This window comes from Theropithecus gelada, chromosome 14 (assembly GCF_003255815.1).
Source record: "Theropithecus gelada isolate Dixy chromosome 14, Tgel_1.0, whole genome shotgun sequence".
Lineage (NCBI taxonomy): Eukaryota > Metazoa > Chordata > Mammalia > Primates > Cercopithecidae > Theropithecus > Theropithecus gelada.
Genome location: NC_037682.1, coordinates 18479839 through 18497355, shown reverse-complemented (window position 1 = coordinate 18497355; position 17517 = coordinate 18479839). Strand labels below are relative to the sequence as shown.

The 17517-nt window shown below is 44.6% G+C and overlaps 1 protein-coding gene across 7 annotated transcripts in view; it reads left to right on the top strand.

Moving 5' to 3' along the window:
* Positions 1 to 17517, top strand: part of C14H11orf49 (chromosome 14 C11orf49 homolog) — a 245848-nt gene that overhangs the window by 201803 nt on the left and 26528 nt on the right. For all 7 annotated transcript variants that reach the window (XM_025356818.1, XM_025356819.1, XM_025356815.1 and 4 more), the window contains one exon: positions 15816 to 15900. In XM_025356818.1, coding sequence (XP_025212603.1) covers positions 15816 to 15900 — 85 coding nt within the window. The remainder of the gene's footprint in view (positions 1 to 15815; positions 15901 to 17517) is intronic.

The following is a 17517-nucleotide window of genomic DNA, read 5'->3' as shown; positions in this document are numbered from 1 at the left end:
TATCATGAGGTCATGTACTTTATTTTCATCTTAAACTCATTTCATCAAGGCCGGGCGCGGTGGCTCAAGCCTGTAATCCCAGCACTTTGGGAGGCCGAGACGGGCGGATCACGAGGTCAGGAGATCGAGACCATCCTGGCTAACCCCGTGAAACCCCGTCTCTACTAAAAAATACAAAAAACTAGCCGGGCGAGGTGGCGGGTGCCTGCAGTCCCAGCTACTCGGGAGGCTGAGGCAGGAGAATGGCGTAAACCCGGGAGGCGGAGCTTGCAGTGAGCTGAGATCCGGCCACTGCACTCCAGCCTGGGTGACAGAGCGAGACTCTGTCTCCAAAAAAAAAAAAAAAAAAAAAAACTCATTTCATCAGATGAATTAAATCTTTATTGTAAAGCTTCCAAAGAGAAATTTCTCATCTGGGTTGAAAATTCAGACGCCAACACTGGCCAGGCAGGTAATGTAAGAAGCATAGGTGTTTTTGGTGGTAAACTGGCAAAGGCATCCTCTTACCCAGCTCCAGCTGATTGTGGTCGTGCTGGAATGCTGGCCCATCATTGCCAGATCTTCTGATTTTTTCTAAAAAAGAGAGCTATCTGAAATCTAGATTGTGTTGTAAGAAATACCTTAATGTTTTGCCTCGAAATTTAAAAAGTTCACTTCAAGTCAAACAAAACCTGCCTGCCAGCTACATTCTCTGTCCCAGACAGTGAGTGCTAAGAGCTTCACAAGCATTATCTCATGTATTCTTCACAGCAGTCTTGCTCCTCTAATGGTTATTTATCAGGAACCCACAATGAATAAAAGTCAAAATTCTTGCTCTCTTGGAGCTTCTGTTGGGGAGACAGTTACTGCTCTGGAGAAAAAATAAAGCAGGAAAACAAGATAGGTGGCAGAGGGAGAGTTCACAGCATTCCCACTCTGCTAGGAAGTTATGTGCTAGATGGTCAGATTATGGCTGGGCGCGGAGGCTCATGCCCATAATCCCAACACTTTGAGAGGCTGAGGCAGGTGGATCACCTGAGGTCAGGAGTTCGAGACTAGCCTGGCCAACGTGGTGAAATCCCACCTCTACTAAAAATACAAAAATAAGCTGGCACGGTGGTTTGAACCCAGGAGGTGGACGTTGCAGTGAGCCGAGATCATGCCATTGCACTTCAGCCTGAGTGACAAGAGTGAGACTCCATCTCAAAAAAAACAACAAACAAAAACAAATTATGCACTACCCAGTCTTTGGGCTACTTCCTCAACCACAGGGAATGACAATGAAAGAATCCTAGAATGTTAGACCCAGAAGCAACCGTCACAATTATTGAGATTAAAAGGTTTGTACATTTTCAAATAGTTCTTAATGGTCTTTTTTTTCTTGAGACGGAGCCTCATTCTGTCACCCAGGCTGGTGTGTAGTGGTGTAATCTCGGCTCACTGCAACCTCCGCCTCCTAGGTTCAAGCAATTCTTCTGCCTCAGCCTCCTGAGTAGCTGGGATTACAGGCATGTGCCACCACGCCCAGCTAATTTTTGTATTTTTAGTAGAGATGGGGTTTCACCATGTTGGTCAGGCTGGTCTCGAACTCCTGACCTCATGATCTGCCTGCCTCAGCCTCCCAAAGTGCTGAGGCATAAGCCACCGCACCCGGCTTTAATGGTCTTACTTTATAAAAATCCTTTGATGTCTTCTCATTGCTCATACTTTTGTTTATTTTCTTAATTTTAAAAATAGGTTATACATGAAAATGACAAAATTCAAAAGGATATACAATCTTATATACTTTAAAATATATTTTACTTAATCTAATCAGCCTTGATCATTTATTTACATGTGAGGCATGACAGGAATAAATTGAGGCACAGAGTTAGTACCCAATGGAAGGCCACCCATTGATGGGGAGACCAAACCCCAGTGAGTAAAACCAGACTTTGTCTTTCAGAATTCTTGTGCATAAAAGAAGTTGGGGCTGGGTACGGTGGTTCACGCCTGTAATCCCAGCACTTTGGGAGGCCGAGGTGGGCAGATCACAAGGTTAGGAGATGGAGACGGTGAAACCCCATCTCCACTAAAAAAAAATACAAAAAATTAGCCAGGCGAGGTGGCAGGTGCCTGTAGTCCCAGCTACTCGGGAGGCTGAGGGAGGAGAATGGTGTGAACCCAGGAGGTGGAGCTTGCAGTGAGCCGAGATTGCGCCACTGCACTCTAGCCTGGGCCACAAAGGAAAACCCCATCTAAAAAAAAAAAAAAAAAAACAAACAAAAACAAAAAAGAAGTTGGGTGGATTCACCCTGATGCCACTGGATATTTTTCATTTTTTTCTTTATTTTTTGTATGCCTGCCAGTCCCAGTGAAAGATAAGGATCAGGGTTCAGAAAGCCTAACTATTGTGTCATTTCCCAGGATGGAGAGCACTATCATTTGGTTCATATTTTTATTAAAATAAGATGAGTGATTCACTCACATTACAGGCAAAGTATCCTTTACCAGGAAACCATACTTTGAAAAACAAAGCTGATGGCTTTAAGAAACAGTAACTGCTAACATCAATTTCCTTTCCCATCAAGTCCCAAAAGAGTCAGACACTCTTCTTTCTCTAGCTGCCTCATTCTCTTCCCGATACGTATCCATATAATTATAGATAGGGTACATTACATATGCCCACAAAAGACAAAACAGCAGGAAAGACAAAGGTGGATTCATCTGAAGAGATGTGTGTGTTTATCTATATCCAGTCTTCTTTCTGGTTCTTGCTGTTTCTGTTCCTTACGTCTGTTTTTTCAGTTGATAGGTAGCCGTAAATCCATCATCATTGGTGGGAGCTAGCGGATTCTGACGAGAAAACAGGCTGTGGTCTTCATAAGCACGCCTACATGCTGGCCACTGCCCTCCCCTGCTCGCACACCCATCAAGAACCAGAGAACTTAGATTGTTGCTTTTTTATTTTTAGTCTGTCTTGGTTCCACTCACCCTCAGTGAGTAAGTAACCCCGTTAGCCACTGCTTCTGTTTATATTTATTTAGAAAAGAAGGAAAATGCATTTTAAGAAAATCAAATGCATAATCTGTTCCACTTCTTATTTATTCTGTGGCTGCTTTGGACAGTGGAAAGCTCAGAGGAAGTATAATAACTTTTATTATTTCTTGTTTTCTGTGGCTTTCTCTCAAGTTCTCATCAGACAGTTTTGCTAATAACATAAAATTTCATCCTAACGATAAGCCTGATTTTAAATTGCAAAGAAAAAGGTAGTAGGGCCAGGAGCAGTGGCTCATGCCTGTAACCCCAGCACTTTGGGAGGCCAAGGCTGGCAAATCACTTGAGGTCAGGAGTTCAAGACCAGCCTGGCCAACATGGTGAAAACCCATCTCTACAAAAAATATAAAAATTAGCCAGGCATGGTGGCACATTCCTGTAATCCCAGCTACATGGGAAGCTGAGGCACGAGAATTGCTTGAACCCACGAGGCAGAGGTTGTAGTGAGCTGAGATTAAACTGCTGCAGCCATCCTGGGTGACAGAGCAAGATTCTGTCTCAAAAAAAAAAAAAAAAAAAAAAAGTGGGAAGTATTTTTTATATATGTAAATTAAATATACTTTTCCTCCTCTGTGTCTAGTCCTGTTAAAATTGAAGATACAGGCTTATAATGGCTTTAACTATTTATTAATTTTGTTGTCTCTTCTCTATTTTCTTATAGGCATCAGTAGCAAGTCACTTAAAATAGAAAGGGCCTGTCAGTTTGGGGGGAAGCAAGGAAGTTACGAGCCAGATAGAGTACATCTGACCCTGGAGCCACCCTATGACAAAAGGTGATAGAAAGAGATGGAATAGCTAGTGGGAGATTTAAATGTTCACAATAATAATCACTGGCCAGGTGCGATAGCTCACACCTATAATCCCAGTGCTTTGGGAGGCCAAGGCAGAAGGATCATTTGAGGGCAGGAGTTCCAGAGCAGCCTGGGCAACATATCGAGACTCTGTCTCTAGAAAAAATAAAAATGAAAAAATTAGCCAGGCATGATGGTGCACGCCTGTAGTCTAACTACATCCCACCTAGGCTAAGGTAGGAAGAGCGTTTGAACCCAAGGAGTTCCAGGCTGCAGTGAGCTATGATCATGCCACTGCACTCCAGCCTGGGTGACAGAGTGAGACCCTATCTCTAAAAAAATTAAAATAATGGCCAGCATGGTAGCTTACGCCTGTAATCCCGGCACTTTGGGAGGCTGAGGCAGGTGGATTGCTTGAGGTCAGGAGTTTGAGACCAGCCTGAGCAACATGGCAAAACTTTGTCTCTACAAAATGTACAAAAATTAGCCAGGCATCGTGGCATGTGACTGTGGTCACAACTATTTGGGGAGCTGAGGTGGGAGGATTGCTTGAGCCCAGGAAGTGGAGGTTGCAGCAAGCCCACGTGACGTCACTGCACTCCAGCCTGGGCAACAGAGCAAGACCCTATCTCAAAAAAAGAAAAAAAAAAAGAATAAAATTAAAGAATACACAAAATAATAATAGCAGTTGCAGCTAACATTTACTGGGTTCTCACTGTGGGAATTCACTGTGCCAGGTGTTTTTCATCCATAGACGAAGGAAAAGCAGGCTGAGTTCCCAGAGACTTACAGCAAAAAGAAAAGGACATCATAGGGAGCCAGCCTGTGTAGCCTTTGAATGAGAAAGGCCAGCCTTTGAATGAGAAGGCTTGATCTGATCCAGGAACTACCACTTATGCGGCAATTTTGTCCTTTGCTGAGCCTCATTTTCCATGTCTATAAAAATGGGAATTAGGCCTGGCGTGGTGGCTCAAGCCTGTAATCCCAGCACTTTGGGAGGCCGAGACGGGTGGATCACAAGGTCAGGAGATCGAGACCATCCTGGCTAACACGGTGAAACCCCGTCTCTACTAAAAAAAAAAAATACAAAAAATTAGCCAGGCGAGGTGGTGGGCGCCTGTAGTCCCAGCTACTCGGGAGGCTGAGGCAGGAGAATGGCATGAACCCGGGAGGCGGAGCTTGCAGTGAGCTGAGATCCTGCCACTGCACTCCAGCCTGGGCGACAGAGCGAGACTGCGTCTCAAAAAAAAAAAAAAAAAAAAAAGGGGATTTAATACCATTTTCTTTTCCCTGCCCCATGGAATTCTTATGGGGATCAAAAGTGATAATGCATATAAAAATGGTTTGCATAATTCTACCATGTCTGCAAATATGATGAGCCATCAGCACTATTAAAAGTGAGGCGACAGAGGATTGGCAGTGCACTGAGAGTCCGGGAAAGTGGCGCACCTGCCTTCAGGCAGGAACTCTGTTATCCGTTCATCAATAAAGAACAAAGGCATGATAAAATAATCAAGAGATAAGAAATAAGATCGTTTCAGCCACCCGCTGGCTGGAGCTGAAGGAGAACTCTGATAAATTGTGCCTTTTGTTACACAGGTGCCATCCCACCTGTGTCTGTGTGCCTTAAATGAAGGAAAGTAATAAGAGCAGGTACTGTTGATTAGATGCTTATCTGTGCCATGTACCAGCAGCTTAATTTACCATCTCTTCCTTTTAAAAAAAATGATTTTTTAATCTTCTCAAGAATTCCTGATTAGCATTATCATTATTCATACCATTATTACTATATTCACTCTCATTTCTAATTGGCTTGCCCAATGTCACATGGCTAGTTAGCAGAAGAAACAAGATTTGGACCCAGATCGGCTGATTCAGGAGCCTTGATTTTTTTTTTTTTTTTTTTTTTGAGATAGAGTCTTGCTGTGTCATGTTGCCCAGACTGGAGTGCAGTGGTGTGATCTTGGTGTACTGCAACCTCCACCTTCCAGGTTCAAGTAGTTCTCCTGCTTCAGCCTCCTAAGTAGCTGGGATTACAGGCACGCACCACCAGGCCCAGCTAATTTTTGTATTTTTAGTATAGATGAGGTTTCACCATGTTGGCCAGGCTGGTCTCAAACTCCTGACCAAGTGATCTGCCCGCCTCTGGCTCCCAAAGTGCTGGGATTACAGGCGTGAGCCACTGTGCCCATCCTGAGCCTGTACTCTTAACCATTGCACTATGCAAGGCCTACTTAGGTGTTAGGGCCTAACTGCCTAACTGCCCTTTGTAGAGCTCTAGAGTTTTAAGGTAGCACCTCAGGCCTTCTTTCCTCAACTTCTTGTCTGGGTGAGAGCTGTTGAAGAGAAAGTTGGCTAAAAAAGGTTTTGTTTTTATAGATATTAAATATTAAGATTCCTTACAAGATTTTCATTTGTTATTTCTTTGAGACAGGGTCTCAGTCACCCAGGCTGGGGTGCAGTGGTGCAGGCTGCTCACTGCAGCCTAAACCTCCTGGGTTCAAGCCATCCTCCCACCTCAGTCTCTCGAGTAGCTGGGACTACAGGCGTGTGCCACCATGCACAGCTAATTTTTTCATTTTTATTTTTTATGGAAATGAGGTCTCACTATGTTGCCCAGGCTGGTCTTGAACTCCTGGGCTCAAGCAATTCTCCCGTCTTGGCCTCCCAAAGTGCTGGGATTACAAGCATGAGCCACTGCACCAGACCTAGATTTCTATTTTTTAAAATGTATATATATTAAAACATTTTTTTCAGTCCGGGTGCAGTGGCTCACAACATCCTTATTTTACAGGTGAGAAAACTGAGGCCTGGAAAAGTTGTGCCCAGATAGGTATAATCCTTTGCCGAAGTCAGACCAAGTTCTTTTCTCTATCATGATGTGTCTCTATAGTAGGCTTTTCCCCCCTAAAACAACATAAAAACCTTCATTCTGGCCTTAAACCCGCCCCCCTCCACCCCCCGCAGAAAGAAATGTAAAATTCTGCCTCTTTTTCAAAGGTTGCGTGAGGTATATCACCACTGGGAGGGCGAGATGTTTTCTCTTGCCTTTACTCACCATTAGGAGGGATTAAGGTTTAATCTCCAGTTTAGCTCTTGTGCCTGTTTAACCATTTCTGTTCAATTAAGAACAGGAATGGGTTTCAGGAGTTTGTAACAAGACCTGCTTCTTGGAGAATTATACCTTGGCCCTAAGGTGTCCGTTTCAAAGGGCCCACCCTGTCCTCCTGTTTCCAGACAAAAATGGGAGGTGGTAACACCTGGTAGAGCTGCATGAGCACGTGAGTGGTGGTGCAAATTCTAGGCTGGAGTCACTTCTTTGATGGGCTGCCGGAGCCTTTGGGCGCTTATGGTGCCAAGATCCTGCTCTACATTTTGGCGTCCAAAACTGCCTTCCATTTCCTCAATAATGGGTAGGAAACTGTGTCCATGCCAGAGTAGCTAGCCCTGTTGCTATTAGAGAGGCTTTTTTTTACTCCTGGCACTGGTGCTTCCTTCCACAGTGACATACGGCTGCCCACCCTGTCCATGTGCAGCCTGTGTTTCACGTCCTCAAACTTTGTTTTTTTTTTTTTTGGTTTTTTGTTTTTGTTTTTGTTTGTTTGTTTGTTTTGAGACGGAGTCTGGCTCTGTAGCCCAGGCTGGAGTGCAGTGGCCAGATCTCAGCTCACTGCAAGTTCCGCCTCCCGGGTTTACGCCATTCTCCTGTCTCAGCCTCCCGAGTAGCTGAGACTACAGACGCCCGCCACCTTGCCCGGCTAGTTTTTTGTATTTTTTAGTAGAGACGGGGTTTCACCGTGTTAGCCAGGATGGTCTCGATCTCCTGACGATCCGCCCGTCTCGGCCTCCCAAAGTGCTGGGATTACAGGCTTGAGCCACCGCGCCCGGCCACGTCCTCAAACTTTCTAAGACAGGACCTCCCCCAGAACAAAGCCTTGCCTTGGTCCTCCAATCGCTAATGGCCCCATCATGATGAACACATCCCCAAGGGTTCGACACAGTACAGGGGATTCTTATCAGATCAGGCCTGTGGTTTAAGCCACCAGTGGTGGCTCAGGATGGCCATGGGTCTCCTAAAACCTGAGCAGATTGCCATGGTATGTCCTACATGACCCTGGGAAGAATGTTGAGATCCTGGTTAGAAATGCCCGAATTTCTTTAAATCTTTACCTGCTGTATATAAACAGTTCCTGGAGAGTTGTTTTTGTTCATTTTAAACATTGCCATAAAATTGTTACTGTGTCTGATTTAACACTTTGCCTAGAACAAAGATACAGCCAAATAGAAATAGACTAAATACATTTCTAGCTTGGTGTTTGGCTTAGTCATAATAAAATATAAAACTAAAGGGGCAGCCGGGTGCGGTGGCTCACACCTGTGATCCTAGCACTTTGGGAGGCCAAGGCGGGCGGATCACGAGGTCAAGAGATTGAGACCATCCTGGCCAACATGGTGAACCTCCGTCTCCACTAAAAGTACAAAAAATTAGCTGGGCATGGTGGCAGGCGCCTGTAGTCTCAGGTACTTGAGAGCCTGAGGCAGGAGACTTGCTTGAACCCGGGAGGCGGAGTTTACAGTGAGCCGCGATAGTGCTACTGCACTCCAGCCTGGCGACAGAGCAAGACTCCGTCTCAAAAAAAAAAAAACCTAAAGGGGCTTTCTGCCGCCATTGGAACACACTGAAGATGCTCTGGGGAGTAATGAGCTGGCAAAGGATAGTGTTCATAATGGCCCAAATACTTTACCCCACAGGTATCATTCGAGGCCATTGCTTCTCATTCCTTTTGTAAGGTCATTTCCCATTCAGTCAACTAATTATCATCTCCCTCCATTTGTAATATAAAACAACAGTGCTGCCAGAGGAGATAAAATTGAATATCACAGCCTTCTCTTCTTCTGGGTCTTTGCTTGACAGGAACATGGTCCTAGTAGGGTAGCAATCTTTCTGTGACTTGTGATACCAACTGCTACATGAGGAGTGAAGCCATCAGATGTCTTGCCTCCTTCTTCCCTTCCCCCACACCGTCCCTCACTCCCTTCCCCCTCCTCACAGAGTAGCACTGAGAAGTATTTACTCAGCTGTGGCCTGGTAACAAAGCCTTGGTGCCCTAGGGATTGGAAGGGGTGGTGTGGTCATGCCCCGAACTATCCATGTCCTTCCGAGCATCTCTTGGCAGAGCAACCTGGCTGAGGATGAGTGTCATTTAGAGTGAGCCTTCACAACCCCTGCATAAAAGAACATAAAAACAATTGCAGCTGAAAATTGGAGAGTCCACACATGGGCTGTGGTATTCTCTGGCCTCTGTGGTAGTCCTATTGAGATCATGCAGCCAACCAACTAGAGGCTGTTCAGTCCTCTGGGATTCCCATGGCTTATAGCATTTCATTATCTTCAGCTCTTGTCCAGCACTAGCTCACTCAATCAACATGCAGGCACTCACACAAATGAATTTAGACTGAGTCCCATTTCATCCCCCATGCATTTAGAGCTAAAAGTCTTTGACTTCAGGCTTTAGGGAAGGCTTTCTCTGAAGGAATGAATATATGGCCCCAGTTCCTTCCATCTGGCACTCCTCCATGGGTCTTCTTTAGTGACCCTGGCAAAGGTACCATTTCCCAGGAAGAGGAGAGGTATCCGATCTACAACTACCTTCCACCACAGTTCTGAGCAAATGTGGGTACACATGGTGGTCTGCAAGGAGGATGTAGAAATGACTAAGCTGCTCCCACAGAGCTTCAGAAGCAGGACTTGCCACAGCAAGAATTCAGTCCAGATGTCAAAAAGACATCCTTTTCCTACAAGTGAGAATGAGTTAGCCCTTGAATATATTGGGAATCAATAATTTCTGACTAGATTCATTTTCTTGGCTAAAGTAAATTCATCTAACACTCTCTAGGATTAGAGTGGATATGACCAACAGAAGAATATTTTGAGTCAGAGCGCTGCTTATCTTGAAAGCAGTAGTATTCATGCTAGAATTGTAACAGCAATAAAGTGAATTTCTGCAAAGTGAACCCTAGGCTTCCTTTGGTTTTCACAGAAAAATCAGTGACACGGCCTGGTGCAGTGACTCATGCCTGTAATCCCAGCACTTTGGGAGGCTGAGGCGGGTGGACCACCTAAGTTCAGGAGTTCGAGACCAGCCTGGCCAACATGCTGAAACCTCTCCTCTACTAAAAATATAAAGATTAGCCTGACGTGGTGGTGCGTGTCTGTAATCCCAGCTACTTGGGAGTCTGAGGCAGGAGAATCGCTTGAACCTGGGAGACGGAGGTTGCCATGAGCCGAGATTGTGCCACTGCACTCCAGCCTGGGCAACAGAGTGAGACTCTGCTGGAAAAAAAAGGAAAATCGGTGATACATTCTTATGAAAAGAAATATTCAAGCTGATTGAAGTGAGCACTTGGTGCAAAGGCCAATAAGCCCATGAAGTGTAGTACACCGGCCATGGTTTATCATGTTTACTGAGAATTATAGTGCCTAGCATGTAGGGGGTTTTCCTTTTTTCACACTTCACAACTACTGGCTTCTCCTCATACACCTGTAAGTTTGCAGAAATGCCTCCTGTGCCTGGAGACCTCCCATCTCTGTGTTCACACAGTGACCAGAACTTTATCCCTATGAATTTTTATTTGGGTCACTATGTGAGGCATGTTTTTATGTATTCATTCCTTCAACGGATGTATACTGCAATGCACCAGGCATTGTGCTAATTGCTTTAGCTAAGTTCAAAGATTCCTTAATTTCAGGACTTCAAGTTTTAATCAGTTAATAATTATAAAATAATGCTACCACTTATTAAGTACTTTGCTAACTATTTTCAGAAAAGTATATATATTACCTCTTTTGATCTTTTACAATTCCATTAGGTAGGTACTGTAATTATTACACTTTTAAGACAAGGAAACCAAGGTTCAGGGAAGTTGTACAGCTTGTCTAAGTCATGCTGGTGGCAAGTAGTAGAGCCAGGTTTTGCAGCCAGGTCATCTGATTGCAAAGTCAGAGTTTGGCACTAATATAGCTGCCCTGCCCAACTACCCTGCGCTGTTTAAAGTGGCCTGTCTGAAGGGTATCTGTATGTTTAACTTAGATGTAAAGTCTGTTAGTCATCTAGTGTGAATAATCCTATCATCAGAAGTCCTTCACAAACCAGCTGGATCCCACCTGCTAGGGTGGAACTTGCAGGACCTTCAGAGCCTGTGCTAGGCCTAGGTCTGAATCTCAGCCCTCTTCCTAGCTGTTTCCTTGAGAAAATGATTACACCTCACTGAGCCCTAGTTTCTTTATTTCTAAAATAATAATAGCAAGTACTAACAGATGGCCCTTATGATGGGTCAGACACTGTTCTAAGCACTTTACATTAACTCACAACAACTCTGCAGTGTTCATACTGTCATTTCATAAATGGGGAAAGTGAAGCATGGAGAGCTTAAAGGTCAAGTAACTTGAAGTCAGTGGCAAAGCTAGGATTTGGACCCGAACAATCTAACTCCCAAGTCCATGCTATTAACCATAATGCTATGCTGTGCTGCCTCTGGAGAAGATAGGATCAACGGCGTAAAACACCTCTGGTCTGGAGCCAGCCACACAATTGGTGAGACTAGTGCAAGGCTTAGAAGAAGAAAATTTGGCAGTCTGACCACCCATGAAAGGAGACACACAAATTTGTGGAGAGTGTTCTGATTTTGATCTTACACCAAAACCTTATTATGTCTTTGCCTTTGAACTTGCAGGACCTACTGGCTGACACTCTTCTAATTGTGGGGAGATTTCTAGAGAAAGTGTCTATTGATACACAATACTTAACTTCCCTGCACCTGCCAGGTAGAAGAGTGGCGGGCATGAGATGAGGATGGGGATGAGAGACCACGGTGTGGCCACCAGCACAGGTGTCCCCCAGCCCATGTCCTCTGGCCTAACTGAGGCTGCTGTGCTGGGGCCTCAGTCTTCGCTGTTAACAGTAATTAGAACCTTTAAGACTCGGTTTCTTACGTGGAAAATGTCAATTCACTTGAATTGTCTCCTTGATCCAGTTCATCTGGAGCTATTTAGTTCCTGCAGTTAGTTTGGAGGAGAAAACAAGCTCTTAAGCCTCACACATTATAGCTGATAAGATCAAGGTGCTGACAATGTTAGCTGAGTGGGCTTTGGAGCCAGACTGCCTGGGTTTGAATTCCAGTTCTACCTCTTAAGTGTGCACAATCTGAGTTTTTGTTTCTGTGAAATGAGGGTAATAGTAGTGAAGATTAGTGAGGTAACATATGTAAACCCCTTAGATCAGTGCCTCCCCAAGAGGAAGTGCTCGATAAATGTTAACTGTATTATTGTTAAGCCCCTCCTGCCATCAGCTTCCCTTCTCTCCCTTCGAGCCTGAGATCTTGCTCAGGGAAGACAGGTCCCCTTCCTCTCCCCTATCCTGGACCCTCCTCTCCTTGCTCACCAGCTTATTTCATCCCTCTAAGCTTTCTCATCCTCATCTGTGAAGTGGTACTGAGAATAATGGAGTCTACTTCATAAGGTAGTATGCTGTGAAGGCTAAGTGAGTTAATTTTTTAAAATTTTTTATTTTTTTGGGCGGGGGGATGGAGTCTTGCTCTGTTGCCCAGGTTGGAGTGCAGTGATGTGACCTCAGCTCACTGCAACCTCTGCCTCCTAGGTTCGAGTGATTCTCCTGCCTCCCGAGTAGCTGGATTACAGGCACCTGCCACCATACTGGGATAATTTTTGTATTTTTAGTAGAGATGGGGTTTTGCCACGTTGGCCAGGCTGGTCTCAAACTTCTGACCTCAGGTGATCCACCTGCCTCGGCCTCCCAAAGTGCTGGGATTACAGGCATGAGCCACTGCACCTGGCCTAAGTGAGTTAATTCAAGAGCTGAGCACAGATCTCCATGACTACTCACTCTCTTTACAGTTATTGCTGGAGCACAAAGGGCTGCGAGAGGGCCTTTGAGATCTTGGACAGTTCTAAGATCTGAAGGACCCAAAATAGACAGGAGCATTAGGGTGAACTGGTGCCCAAATGCAGGCCACAGAAGCTAGGGGGACTGCTAGCTTGTTCATCATAATGGGAAGCCTGGAACAGAGCAGGCACATGGGAATAGGAAGTGAGTGGCCACTGCAGGAGAGTGTTCAAAACGGATTTGGCTCAGGCAACCCAACAGAGAACTTTCAAGGCAGAACACTTTTAGGTGTTTAAATGTCCAAACTCAGCAACACCCAGACTCATGCCTGTAATCCCAGCACTTTGGGAGGCTGAGGTAGGAAGTTTGTGACTAGCCTGGGTGACAGCACAAGACCCCGTCTCTATAAAATTTTTTAAATGAGTAGGGCTTGGTGGCATATGCTTGTAGTCCCAGCTACTTGGGAGGCTGAGGCGGGAGGATCGCTTGAGCTCAGGAGTTCAAGACTGCAGTGAGCTATGCCACTGTACTCCAGCCTGGGTAACAGAGTGAGGCCCCCCATCTCAAAATTAATTAATTAATTAATTAAAATTTAAAATGAAAAAAAACCTCAGCAACAAATACCTTCCTCCTCTCTTCTCCTTGCCTCCAGAATTTAAAAAACAGAACCAAAACAAACTCCCACTGTTTGATGTTACTAAGTTCTAGACATTCTGCTAAGCACTTTATAGACATCATCTGTCTTACAATTGACTTTAACCCTGAAAAGTGTTGGTATCACTTGCATTTTACAGATGAGAAACTGAGACTTACAGATGTTAAGCAATTTGCCCAAGATTACATACCTGGTGAATCGCAGAGCCAAAATTTGAATCCTAGCCTATGGAGCAGAAAGGGAACAAGCTCTCATATGCTTATCAGTATTCTGATTTTGAAACAAGTCTTACCACTCATAGTTCTCTCAATACCCACTGTACAACAGCTGAGGAGTGTCTCGAAGTAGCAGAAATCATCTGCCCTTGATATTATTTGGTCACTACTTCAGTAGAATTAGAACTCCTCTCTCCACATCCCCAACACAGAGTCTGCGTGGAAGAATAATAATAACAATAATATAACTACTCTCTCCACAATTAAAAGTTGTTTATTTGCTTACATTTTCATTAATCTCTTTATCTGACTACTGTCCTCACTTAACATTTAGAAGAGTCAAGTTCCAGAAGTGGTGAGCAGGATGTATTCTGTTTTTCATATTTTTAAGAGCTTTTGTTGTATTAGAGAAGCACACAGTGATTTTTGTAAATCATTCTTCTGTCCTCAGAAGCAAGTATTTGAAGTATATGAGTTAGAATAATATCAAAAACCTGAAGAGGGCCTAGGGTCTAGAAACCAGGAAGCTAATGTTGATTCCTAGCATTGTCTTTCTTAATCAAGTAACTCTCTCTCTCTCTCTCTCTCTCTCTCTCATTTTTTCACTTTCCTTCATTCTGTTATCTTCCCAAGGATATTTTGTAGGTAATTTGGGGGATAAATGTAAGTTCCTATGAAACACTCTGACTCTCCCTAAGAATGCTATCAGATATATCCGCCAAAGTTTAGCCTAGAAAAGCACTGATGATTCAAAGATAGAACTTTCCTTTATTTACTCCCTGCCCTGCCAGAAATCACTCTTCTCTTCTCTCTAGATGGGGAGTTCTGGAGTGAGAATAAAGTGGGAACACATTAGATTCAGTGGCTTTTCTCCCTTCCCTTCACCTTTTTCCTCACCCCAAGCCTGAGACCACGAGTGGCGATGACTCCCTCCCTTGAAGAACAAGACCTCCTGCCAGGCTGTGCCCGAGGTCAGGCGAGTGGGAAGAGGAGAGTGCCACAAAACCATCTTGATCCTTTGACCTATATTGACGCTGAGTCTGTTCCTTTGGTGTTTCTGACTTTGGCAGTGTGGTTAGTCAAACTCTCTGTCCCCACCTTGAATTGAGCTTTGATGAAAAAGTACTAGGAACCCAGGCCTTTCCCTGGAGATTTGGGGTTTTTGTCTTGGAAAAGCATCAACCGAACTAACAGGGGCAGAAGATCTGGATTCCTGTGGCTTGGGCTAACTTAGATCCAAAGAAACCAAGTGCCTATGATCATCATCTTCATTCCCCAAATGTAGCCATGCCCTCTGGATTCCCTCCTCTCACTCATCCTCCTCCCAGTTAGGCAGGCTTCAGGGTGGATTGCTCTCACTTTAGCATCACCGGGCCCTTCCATATTCGAAATGCTTTGTTATATGATAATACTTGCACATTCTTACTCCTTGGCTGATCTAAAATCTTTTGCCTTCAGTACATGCAGCAACAAAATAACTTAAGCATCAGTGTATTTCTTCTCCCTTGGAATCCTATAAATCTCTCTGAGATTCGCCTCTCTAGGTTCTCTGCTGGACCACAGAGCCTCATCCTGGCTCACCTCTCCCAAAGCACTGCTTCTGTATATCAGGAATCATTTGGTTACCTTGACTGTATATCTTGGACCTTTGTCTTGGCTTCCTATAATAGGATGACCAGATTTGTGTTCAGGCATTCAAAAGAAGCCAGCCTGCTGCAGTACTGGATGACAGAGTAATGAGGTCTGTGGGTTTCTATGCTATACTCTTCTCCTCCATACACAGCAAGACTGTTTGCCTTAGTACTGCTTCCAGATACTCTGTGGATGGTCTTTGGGCATGTGGTGGGAAATGTTACCATGCCAGAGAATTTCAGCAGATTTAACTGACTTTGAAATGACTTGTTCTTCCAGATTTTTATATACAGGGAAACCCAAAGAAGGCTGATGAAGGTGCCTCTCTTGTTTGCTCTCTTCACTCGACCAACTTTCATGCCAGTGAAGCTCCTTTGGCCAAAATGTTGTAACTGGATGCTTCCCACCCAGGAAAAGCTTTGTAGAAATATTGATCTTAAAAATCTCACACCTGGAGGTTAGAGACTAGCATACCCTTAACACTGACTTGCTTTTAAAAGAGCAGCTCTACCAAGACCAGGTCTGAAACTCATGAAATGAACAAAAAGAGGGCAGTGACTTGAAATGCAGAGACCTAATGTGTTCCTCTCCATTTCCACTTCAGATTTGCTGACCATGAAAGAATATCACTGTTTGCTGCAATTACTGTGTCCTGATTTCCCGCTGGAGCTCACTCAGAAAGCAGCCAGGTACGTCTCCTGGATTCTTGAAACCAACTCAGCTCTCTGTGGGCCACTGCTTCCTAGAGAAACCTGAAGTGTATACAAATGAAAAAAAGGAGCATTTAGGGAAGAAACTGGCAGTGGGAGAGGGGTCTATTTGGGATGTGCCCCAAAACATAATAGATTCTGCATTTCCAAAGGGAAGCGAAATGATCCTTTGTGGTTTCTGTGGGGAGCCTCAGGGTCTGAAGATAGAGTTGGAGGGTAGCGAGATGAAGAAGAAGAAAAAGCCCAAACTCCTCCAATCCCCCCTCACACACACGCACACCCTAGAGGATATTCTGAGAAAAGAGGGACTGCATTTTTGTGTTTTCATGCTACTGTAAAGATACTACCCAAGACTGTGTAATTTATAGAGAAAAGAGATTTAATTGACTCACAGTTCCGCGTGGCCTCAGGAAACTTACAATCATGGCAGAAGGCAAAGGGGAAGCAAGGACCTTTTCCACATGGTGGCCAGAGAGAGAAGCACAGGCAGGGGAAATGCCAGACACTTATAAAACCATCAAGTGTCTTGAGAACTCACTCACTATCACAAGAACAGCATGGGGGAAACTGCCCATGTGATCCAATCACCTCCCACCAGGTGTCCCTCTCAACACCTGGGGATTACAATTCGGGTTGAGATTCAGGTGGGAACACAAAGCCTAACCATATCAGGGGGCAAGGGTTGGCAGTGACTTGTGATGAAGAGGGTTGAGGTTGGGGACCGGAAGCGCATAAAGGTGATAAAGCCCCAGTTGAAGGAAAGGCACATTATATTATTTATGCCAGAAGAAGCTTTTCAAGATCAGTCCAGAACCAAGACTTGGCAGAAATAGTTAGAAGCCCCTAATTTCTCTGTTGGGTTTCACCATCATTGACAATTTTTAACCACATGAGGTATATTGGACTATGCCTCAGTTAACTTTTACTTACTTAACTCAAAACCTGAGCTAGGCCAGGCACGGTGGCTCACACCTGTAATCCCAGCACTTTGGGAGCCCAAGGCAGGCAGATCACCTGAAGCCAGGTATTCAAGACCAGCCTGACCTACATGTTGAAACTCCATCTCTACTAAAAATACAAAAAAATAGCCAGAAATGGTTGCGCTTGCCTGTAGTGCCAGCTATTCGGGAGGTAGAGGCAAGAGAATCACTTGAACCTGGGAGGCGGAGGTTGCAGTGAGCAGAGATCGCGCCATTGTACTCCAGCCTGTGCGACAGAGCAAGATTCCATCTCCAAAAAAAAAAAAAAAAACCCTGAGCTAGGGTTGCAAATGGAGGTGTAGCAAAAATCATGTTTATTGAAGAATGCCTTACCTTCCCTAAATCATATTGAATGCATTTACCTTCACTGTTCTATTTAAATTTGTTTACCTTAACTATCTCACCTAATCCTTGTAAAAACTTTTACTTCCCTTTAAAATGATACTTTGTGGTTTCTGTGGGGAGCCTCCGGCTCTGAAGACAGAGTTGGAGGGTGGTAAGAGGATTAGGTAAACAACAACAACAAAACACACACACAAATACACACCCACACTCCCACACGTACCCCTAGAGGATATTCTGAGAAAAGAGGGGGCAAGGGTTGGCAGTGACTTGT